The 10,307-nt window shown below is 35.7% G+C and overlaps 3 protein-coding genes across 3 annotated transcripts; 1 reads left to right on the top strand and 2 right to left on the bottom strand.

Annotated features, from left to right (window-relative positions):
• Positions 1 to 96: 96 nt before the first annotated feature.
• On the bottom strand, positions 97 to 876 carry mRpL23 (mitochondrial ribosomal protein L23). Its single transcript, XM_066401458.1, has 3 exons — positions 761 to 876; positions 428 to 707; positions 97 to 372 (listed from the first exon to the last, which is right to left on the bottom strand). The coding sequence occupies exons 1-3, from the start codon at positions 772 to 774 to the stop codon at positions 214 to 216; spliced, it is 453 nt and encodes a 150-aa protein (XP_066257555.1). The 5' UTR covers positions 775 to 876; the 3' UTR covers positions 97 to 213.
• A 321-nt stretch (positions 877 to 1,197) lies between these two features.
• Positions 1,198 to 2,679, top strand: TTLL1B (Tubulin tyrosine ligase-like 1B). The gene is made up of 5 exons (XM_066401108.1): positions 1,198 to 1,370; positions 1,438 to 1,999; positions 2,070 to 2,300; positions 2,347 to 2,456; positions 2,511 to 2,679. Exons 1-5 carry the CDS (start codon positions 1,198 to 1,200, stop codon positions 2,638 to 2,640), a joined length of 1,206 nt encoding a protein of 401 aa, XP_066257205.1. The 3' UTR covers positions 2,641 to 2,679.
• A 693-nt stretch (positions 2,680 to 3,372) lies between these two features.
• On the bottom strand, positions 3,373 to 8,680 carry LOC136416076 (Bardet-Biedl syndrome 7 protein homolog). The gene is made up of 12 exons (XM_066401072.1): positions 8,364 to 8,680; positions 8,198 to 8,312; positions 5,593 to 5,722; positions 5,347 to 5,534; positions 5,107 to 5,296; positions 4,740 to 5,048; positions 4,536 to 4,691; positions 4,283 to 4,488; positions 4,061 to 4,228; positions 3,903 to 4,012; positions 3,613 to 3,843; positions 3,373 to 3,527 (listed from the first exon to the last, which is right to left on the bottom strand). Exons 1-12 carry the CDS (start codon positions 8,587 to 8,589, stop codon positions 3,379 to 3,381), a joined length of 2,178 nt encoding a protein of 725 aa, XP_066257169.1. The 5' UTR covers positions 8,590 to 8,680; the 3' UTR covers positions 3,373 to 3,378.
• Between the last annotated feature and the right edge of the window lie 1,627 nt (positions 8,681 to 10,307).

Below are 10,307 nucleotides of genomic sequence, written 5' to 3'. Positions count from 1 at the left end.
TATCTCATCAGTTTTTGTTGACATAAATGTGTAAAAAACGTTAACAAAGGGTAGACAATTTGAACAAATAAAATCGCCCAATAGAAGTCTTTCACCTATAAACACTTGATTATTGCTATATTAACACAATATTTACAATCAATAATCATCCAAGAACCAATCTCACAGAGAATGCTTGACATTTCAACTACACAATAAACCACTCTCTCAAACTTAGATAGTAAACCAACCAGGCATTCCAGGTCTTTGCTTATTCCTATCCAAATAGTCATTAAATCCTTCTTTGGCTTGTTCTAAAGATTTTTCATAGTCATCTAAATCTTTTTTCTGAGACTGGCACACATCTGGAAACTCAAAAACCTCCCCTTTATGCTAAAAAACAATTACAATGACTTTCCTCAAGTCACTATACTAGCACTATTCTTACCAATGTAACATAAGCATATTTAACATCATCATCTTTTATAATGTATCCTTTCCCCGGATCTTTACGGGTTTTCCCAAGGGCAATTCTTGTTCGAATATGCACTGGTTTAACATTATAAATCTTTTCTAAATAGTTTTTCATATCAAAACGGGTCATTTCCATAGAACAGGCAAATTGGACTACATTGGGGGGCTGCTCGAGAACTGGTCGGACCAGTTTCATCCAAAAATTCGGTAAGAACACCCTCAATTGAGGTCCTCCTTTTTGGTAAATTGGGTACCTGATTAGGAACAATATTGAATCACAAAGTAGACACCTCAAAAAACTACTTACCACCTGGTTGACATAATATCAAGGACAATTACAGAAAAAACAGTGTAAAAAAGAACCACCAAATCCCTTAAAATGGTCCAAAACAATTGTAAATATGGGAGTTTCTATTGATACATTTATAGGTTATGATACAACCGCATGTTGCGCGGCGATTTAATAACTAATTGACAAAAATCCGGCACATAAATCTGACTTTATAAATGGACTGACGTCATCAAGATGGACAATTAAACTCTATTAAACTGTTAATTTTAAAGTTAATGCAACAAAATGTAGTTTCGATATTGATTTGTTCATTTTTCTAGAGAAACGAGTTTCTCACGCAATTCTTCATCAAAATTCTCACAAATCAATTCTCCATGGCAACACACAACTTGATTAATCCATATTTTGGTTTATTGAACTATATTAAAACTTATTACTTAGCAAATTTCACGATGAAGATCAGCTTTTGTACCGATTTGGACAAGAGTGTAGTTTTGGCCAATTGTGAGAAACGTGGTTGGGCGCAGGTGGGTCCCGAAGATGACTGGAACATTTATTGGGCGGGAACCCAAACATGCCGCAGTTTGTTTAGCGTGGATAGCGGTTATAGAATGAACGATAACCAGTAAGTACGCATATCTCCTTTATAAATGCATGATGCTAACCATTTTTCTTTTTAAATACTTATACAGGATTATAAATCATTTTCCCAATCATTACGAAATCTCACGCAAAGATCTTCTGGTGAAGAACATAAAGAGATATAGGAGGGATCTGGAGAAGGAAGGGAATGTGATGGCTGAGCGGGGAGATTCCAAGTACTTACACCTGGATTTCATTCCTGTGACATTTGTGCTGCCCGCAGATTACAATATGTTCGTGGAGGAGTACCGGAAAGCACCCCAAAGCACCTGGATAATGAAGCCCTGTGGAAGATCTCAAGGCTCAGGAATTTTCTTGATCAACAAATTGTCTAAGCTAAAGCGATGGTCTAGAGAGTCGAAAACGCCATTTCAGCAGCAGTTAGCTAAAGAAAGCTACGTTATATCAAAGTACATAGACAATCCTCTTCTTATCGGGGGGAAGAAATTTGACCTAAGATTGTATGTCTTAGTGACCTCTTTCCGCCCTTTAAAGGCTTACCAATTTAAATTGGGATTTTGCCGCTTTTGCACTGTGAAATACGACTCAAGCGTCACAGAATTAGATAACATGTACGTTCATTTAACTAATGTATCTGTACAAAAGCACGGGGTAAGTCACTGTTATCATAAAATAAACAAAGTTTGGTGTTAGCAACTGTCGTTCCTATACATGACATAAGGGTGAATATAATTCTTTACACGGGGGTAAGTTGAGCGTCCAAAACCTGCGTCTCTACTTGGAGAACACTAGAGGGAAACAAGTAACTGAAAAGTTGTTCGACCAAATCAGTTGGTTGATTATACATTGTCTTCGAGCTATCGCTCCAGTTATTTCAACAGACCGGCATTGTTTCGAGTGCTATGGATATGATATTATCATTGATAATAAACTGAAGCCTTGGCTGATTGAGGTAATAGGTTTGTAATACTTGGAGATTTTTTTAAGTTCATTTTCAGGTAAACGCCTCACCTTCCCTTACGTCGACCACAGCGAATGATCGAATTTTAAAACACAAACTTTTAGACAATATTTTCAACATAGTTGTCCCTCCATCCGGAATGCCTGAGTATGATAATTTACAAACGATTTGAATATATTAATGGATTTTTGTATTTATCAGTGTCAGATGGAATAAAATTCCATCTCCCGAAGCTCTAGGGGATTTCGAGCTGTTGATAGACGAGGATCTTGCCAATCTCAATGAAAACGGCGATAATGGAATGATGAGAAACGCTTTAAAACGGAAATAATATTTATTAGCTCATTTCACTGCGCTGTATTAAGTTGACCCACGAGATCATAACCACTCATGAAGTTGATTTTTGGTTATACCATATGCTCATTCTATATACCACGAGAAAATAGATATTAACTGAATACACTGTTGTTTCATTTCGTAAATATAAAATATGAAGGAAATTAGGAAAAGTACACACGCTGGCGAGTGAAACTAAAGGAAATGGGGCTGCAATCATAGGTAATAGTGTCAATTATGTACAAATATACATATAATGAGACATTTTAGCCATTTTATAAGATTATAACAGAGATTTTAGTCTGGTATTGCATTTATTTGCATTGTAGCTTTGGTCTTCTTCGAGGCCCCATGAAGGCCAACTTTGAATCACAACACAAATCACACAAGACTGCAAATTTCCACTACCCAACTGATTTTCTGACAAATTAAGTTCCAAAATTTACGAATTGTACATTTCAAATGCGGTCAAACAGTTTTAAACTTGAATTTTTGGGGGTTTTCGTCTGAAACACTAAGACTTTCAAAATTGCGACCGCCATTTTATCGAAACATAAATGTCAAATTGACATTTAAGGAAAGTCCTTCAACAAACAAAATGCCACGTAACTGTTATTGTGTCACAAGAATACTGTTTTTTTAAATAAATAATTGTTTAATAGAGCTTTAAACGTTTTTGGTTATTTTTTTAGGAAAATTCTTTATTCATAAAATCCTGTTAAGATCTTATAAATTATTTGCTTGCAGTTTCAGATCTGAAAACCCCAATCAAATCGTCAAAGGAATAATTTTCCAAATTTCTTTTTAAATCCTCGATTTTTTGTCTGCTTAGTTGAAGTCCTTTCAGCTTGTTGTAGCTCGTTAGCAGGCTTAATATCGAATCTAAAATTGTAAAAAAACTACTTGACGATTATGCCTAAACACCAAAAATATTTAATATACTAACCAAATATGTTCATATTCTTACCATATAATCTATCCAAATAATCCGGATACGTCTTGAAATGCTCAACCAATTCGCTCTTTTTTAGAAGTATCCCTCGATATTTCTCAGAGAGATACTTCACGTTCTCTTCTTCCGCAATTTCAAGCTCGTTCAAAGCATCAAAAAGCTCTTTGTCCCTTAAAAACTGTTTATGCTCAAGCAGCTTTGGCTTCACCATTTTCAGGATATGGTCTATGCATTGATCATTAATGGCTACACAAGATATGGTATAACTCTATATTATTTAATTGAGGCCGCAGGACTTAGTTTACCTAAACTTATGTCTATTTTCGTTTTTTTATTTGTAGCTTCCACACTTAAGACCTCTTTCAATACACATAAAGTCGTCAAATTATCTGACTTAAACTCTGCTTCGGATTTTCTGAAAAATTAAAATTGCTATTGAAAATGGATTATTTCTAGTCGTTACTTGTAAGTGCATATTAAAACTGAGTCCAAAAGGCTTGACTGGAAAAACAATTCAAAACTCTGCTCAGACATCTGAGGCCTCCCTGGAACCTCCGGCAAGCACTGGCTGATCCAATTATGGATTTCTGCCAATGAGAAAGTTCCTTTGAATTTTATAACACTGAATGGTCTAAAAATACAATTAAAATGTTGTTTTAAAAGCGGTTTTAACAAGATTTTCTACCGGTTCAAATCGCTGTATTCGTTGACACGGTAATGCAAGGACAAGGCCTTTATGTCGAACTGCAGTAATCGACTGCATCTTGGCTGCAACACTGGCGAAATATAAGCCTGAAGAAGTCCCTTCTCGCCTTCAGTTGACTGAATTTTCAGCTCGATCCTATTGGTATTTAACTGGCATCTGTAGGTTGCCAAGAGATGAGGACTGCCCTATATAGTAAAATCTCACTGTTCTACCGACCAAAGAGAACATTTACCTTAAAATTAGCTGTCTCGCTGTAACTTATAACCGCAGTATTCTTCTCTACATCCAGGAGGTCAATTTTAGTGTTGCATTCAATCAAAATATGGTCTATTGCAGTGGGGGCCTCCAGGGTGAGCAAATAACTGGCAGTTTTCCTGTCCAGAATGAACTTTAAAAAAATCATTTAGCTGCGCTCCGTATGTAGGAAAAATATTACAGTGGTGTTTATGGGGATTAAGGAAATAGCAGAAAGCTCCATCATATTGCCCAGGGTTGCTTCTTGGTATTTTTCCCGCTCCTTGTTCAATTTTGCTTGCAATTCCTCAATGTCGTTCTTGAGCTTGCTAATTTTAGTCGAAGCGTCAGTGGTGAATACATAACTTCCAGTAGATCCATCGAAATTGGCATCAGTTACTTGGGTTGTAAGCCCAAATATTCTTCCACTGTAAGTTACTGCGAGGACCTCGTCATAGCCTTTGGCAGCAATTATTCCACATTGCAAAGACATTATGCATTCGTTGCAATTCTGTAAAAGAGGAGGAACGTATTTCTATGCATTTAGATGAAAGAGAGGATAGGAAAACCTCTAAAAAAATCAAGGAAGTTGTATCCATTTTGTCGCGCATATTCACACTGTAAATCTCAATATTTCCATCTTGCCTACCGAGTATCAGGTTTTTAGTTCCACCCCCGGACATATCATAACTCTCAATGCAGATAATTGAGCTGAGGTTTTTATCGTTGCTTATCAACCATCGCTGAAAGCCCTGTAAACTGCATTAAAAACACTTTTTAGATTGGATTACTTGGGAAGTTTGTATAACCTTTCAACGTCTAAAATTCCAATCCTTCCATCGACAGTGCCAAACAAGACTGTTCTCGAATCGTCCTCTTCGTGGATGTGTAAAACTGTAGGAGAACTCTCCACCTCCATGCTGGCGGTGACTCTGGCATGCTCCAGAACCCTGATCATGCGACCTTCGCAGGCGATCAAGGAAGTCAGACGTCGATTCTGGGTAATTTTGATAATTCGAGGATCAGGAAATTCTCAGTTTGTTCAGTAATGGTACCTTAAGCATATAGAACGCCGTGACATCAACTATGGTGTCTCCACAGAGGTAGGAGCCCACTTCCTTGCAATCTCGGTAGTGGTTAAAGACGTGCTTTCCACAGAGGAATAATTCATTGCCCAAAACAAACCTGCGAGAACATATAATAACAACTAGTGCTTCAGCATATACCGTAGGGCTTTAAATTGCTTCCCTTCTTTCATTTTTTAACAATTTTTGGTTTTTAAAAAGTTCAAAAGCAGCATTAAATAGGACAAAAAACACTACCTTTTGATTTTTGTTTATTTTTCTAAATGGTGCTTACGTCACCAGTAGGGCAAAATGGCGGATTTTTTAAAATTGAAACGTGGGACACGTGACATCTTAAATTAAAGGTATTTCAAAACGATATTTAATAGTGTAATACGATTTAAAATCGATGTAATCATTTATGAAAAAAGCTAGAAAGAATTAAAAAATGTCAAAAATGCAATACAAATTCAGTTTCGTAGTTCATAAACAATAAAAAAACATTTATTGTTAGGAAATTAATTAAATAAAATATTCGAAGTGGGCACTATTTTATTCCCGACCAAAATGGAACCTGTCAACAAATTTCTGCCTCACATTAACGAAGGTTTGTGGGTTAACAGATCTCTTTAAAGTTCAGATCAGTCGTAAAGTTTTGTAATTCGATGTCGCAATTTTGCCAAATTTTCTAGTGGTGTAACAAAAGCCTTTGATTTAATGCAGCCCAAAAAAAAAACCAAGGGTGTCAAATCAGGAGATCTTTTCGTTCTAATGCAGGCATAAATGCAAATTACTTTTGAACACTACTTGAATTAAGTTTCTTTATTTTGCACAATAGATTTAAAAAACTATTTTTATTGCACTAAAAAACTAATTTACAATGATCTGGGTTGCAGCTGCTCACAGAAAATTATGAAGAAGAATTATGTAATTTCAATGGCTAAGGGCGGTTTTATCTTGTGGCGCTAATGGACTCCACTTGTCCATGGCATCAGGCGTTTTTGCACAGGACAATACAAAGGGATAAGATGCGATGAAATGCGGATGACCACAGGATAACGCAGATGGCCCCAAGACGATACGATAGATGGCTACACAACTCCTGACATTTTATAAAAATAACCGAAGACTGACTTGTGTTGCATTTTTAAGTCTTTTATTTTTTTTCTTATATTTATTATAGCTCTTTTTTTCAAAAACTTATTAATCGTTTTAAAATCAAATTACGCTATCAAATGTAGTTTTGAAATACAGTGAAAGTCGCGAATAGCGACGTCGATTATAACAAGTCGCATATAGCGGCGGAACCCGGACGCTTCGTTGGATTTGCTTTTACCTCATTGTAAAAAAGTCTACCTATTACGACATCGGTAGTAACGACGAAGTCGCTTTTAACGTCTGCAATGAAGACATTTTTGATGGTTTGTTAGCCGGGTATAACGCCGCTATAGGATATAGTATAGTAATTGTAATTAGTATAAAGTCGGCACTGCCGGCATTCTCCGAAGTCATTCAAAAAGTGACCTACATTTTTTAAAAAGCAGTGCCTTTAGCAACGTTATAGACAAATCCACGAAAATTTGTTTATAATATTCATGTTTGACGCACCTATGCATGGTTGTGGTTTTTCTGTGATTTGTATCTAAAAATACTAAAACACCACTTTTTTTACAAGTTTCAGTCTCTTTTTGCGGAATTTTTAATTGAATACTAACAATGTCAACTTTATATTGAAATTACTATAAATACACGAAAAATCAATTTCTTTGAGCCATTTACCGACAGTAAGAAATTAAAACTGCGGCAAAAGGGTTTGTTGATTTAAGCCATAGAATCTGAGTTTTTGTGTTGATATTTTCATTTATGTTTTGTGACGGTAAATGGCTCAAAGAAATTAATTTTTCTATCGAAGAATGTAGAGAAAATAGAAATTATCGGGAAAATTCCTGAATTATGAACGAGGACTGTAATAAATTCGAGTTTATGTATGGGGATATCGGAAACGGTAAAAGATACTAAGTCAGTTAAATGGAAGCAAAGTTGCTTATTCCGGCGACAAAAGGCCTCCGAATGAAATCAGCTTCATAGAGAAAAAAATTGAATTAATTTATTTTCGCTTACGTTGAAAAAAACAAACTAAATTTCAATAAATACTGTGTTTTTACAATACACACGTAAATATAAATAAGTTATATTTAATTAGCTATATTAAATTAGTTACGTTTTATTATTTACCTGTTGCAGTTTTTAATTTTTTTAATAAATTTTTGTGCTTTTCAAGTCTTTTTTAATCATAAAAAAAGGTCTTGATGCAACGACGACCGGATCTAACGACCCTTTTAACTCTTCCCTCGCCGTTGTTATACCCGATTTTCGCTGTATTTTATTAATTCGAGGTGTCGCCTGACTCATGTTGGAATTAAATAAATCAGCCGTTTGATCCTACCGTTAGCGATATTTAAAAAAATTAACAAATGTCAGAAGTTAGTGTTATTTATCCTATTTAATATCGCTTTTGAATTTTTTAAAAATAATAATTTATTAAAAAGTTAAAGGGGGTGGGGGTCAATTTAGAGCCGCATGGTATAATACTTACATGGAATTAATATCCTCAGTCATTCCTGAATCGAAAACCAGAAACAGCTTTCCCTTTTTAGTGTACCCCTTGATTTCATTGCCGGCAGCTATGAATACTTTGTCATTTACAGTCCCTGGAAGTTGCGAGATGAGAAAATATTTATATCGAGAGGGTTGGCCCTTACCTGAAGCCCCAGCTACTTTAAGGGACGTAATCGCAGGGCCTGGCAGGGTTTTAAAATGCAACTGAATGTCGTCTTTGCGCACCGAGAATATCTGGAGGATTCCATCGGTGTCGGCTATAGCCACCTTCTGTGGTTCTTTGGGAGCTGCTGCTGGAAGTAGTCTGAGGCAGTTCTTGTTTGCCACTCCCATCACCGTATAGTCCACTCTAGATAACTGCAATTCCATCGTTTGAGAAGGTTCCACTGAAACTGTGTTGGAAAGACGTTGTTTGTATGCCGCTTAAGAAAGGAAATCGATTCTGGGCATAGCAACATACAATAACAACACTTGGAAGTCAGAAGTGTTATACTTGCAAATAAGAGACTGAGTTCGTTCGTTCATTCGGACATGATAAATCTCTCGAATGGTTTTAAATATTTGTTGAATTCACTTATAGATTTTTTGCGCGTTTTTGAATGTTTAATGTTAATATTATCGAAACACACATTTACTGCATTATACCCCTGAAATATCATAAATAACATTCCGATTGAACGTACACCAAGTACATAATGCGTTTAATATCGTAGATTGGCGGTTTTATTGGGTTTTTGTGTGTTGTATAATTTATATTTTGTGATAATTTAAATGATTTTCAATATATTTGATGAGTAAACAACCGAATGAAGCAGACTAATAGCAAAAAAATTAAATCAAATTCCCAATTATCATAAAACATAAAAGTTTAATTTTTACGTGTAAATATTTTATTTGCACGTACATACACCGTCAGTACTCGTATTTATGCATAGTAAACAGATGTAATTCAATTTCTAAAATTAATTAACGCAGCACAGACATTAAGCGTAAATGTGTTGATTTATAGTATATTGGAAATGCGTCCGATTGTGCGCACAATTTTTGCTTTAAAAATCAACTTTTGCTAAATTCCGAAACTTTCATCCTGAACAAATTTAGTTAATAATATATTTGCTATAAAAATTGCTCTTTCTGGCTCCATTAAATGGTCTCCTGTTTTTGCCGCCTCGGTCCCACTTAAATCCACTTCGGTCTCACATTCGCATGACGCAAAACTCACCTGAAAGCGATAAACTGATAATCTGCGAGGGACTTTTGCCATGATAGATTTACTGTCTTTCAGGAAGTTAAGTTTATTACAAGAGTCCCTTTGAGGCGCCCAACTTCGCTTTGACTCCCTGTAATATCACGATGGGAAGCCGGTTTATAAGGTGTAGGACGGCTTCTCGTTTCCCAGACTCGAAAGTCTCTTAAAAGTAATATGATATATAATCGAGGTCCCGTGTCGCTACCATTTTGTTAAAACCGTATATGTGGTCCTTTCAAGTCGGTTATAAATTACTCGAAATATTGTGGAGATTGCGGGGAGATCAGGTTTTAAAGTGGATGCAAATCCGGGAGACTCGAGGGGGGATTAACATTCGCAATATACTTAGTCTTTTTTAGCATGAAAATTATTAAAAATGTATGAATAAGCAAACTTTCTGCAAATTTCCAATTGAGAAAAAACCCCAGAAGAAACTTTAAAGCATTAAATCTATTCAATGAAATTGAATTTAGTTGAATGTGAGGTATTGAACCACGCAAAAGTTTCTTGACAAGTGGTGAACGCACGCAATTCCATCAGAAACAATAAAAACTAAACTGGTGATATCTGTCGGGTCGCAGCTGAGTTAAAAGCGCGCGAGCACCATCTACCGCAATGCGCCATTCACTAATTTTGTGGTAAAGTTCTTTATGAAGTTGTATGAGCAAACTTTGAGACTTTTGACTGCAATACATATATTTGTTAAACTTACGAAGTTTTGAAGTAGCTGATGGATGGTTCGAAAATCTTCGAAATTTCGAAGAATTGTAACCTTATTTTTAATAATGCACCCCGTGTCATGGTACTCATTTCTAGTTAGGTTTTCCTAGAAAAGTGG

Source organism: Euwallacea similis, chromosome 22, assembly GCF_039881205.1.
Source record: "Euwallacea similis isolate ESF13 chromosome 22, ESF131.1, whole genome shotgun sequence".
Lineage (NCBI taxonomy): Eukaryota > Metazoa > Arthropoda > Insecta > Coleoptera > Curculionidae > Euwallacea > Euwallacea similis.
The sequence above is the reverse complement of the archived record's forward strand: the minus strand, read 5'-3'. Positions and strand labels throughout refer to the sequence as shown.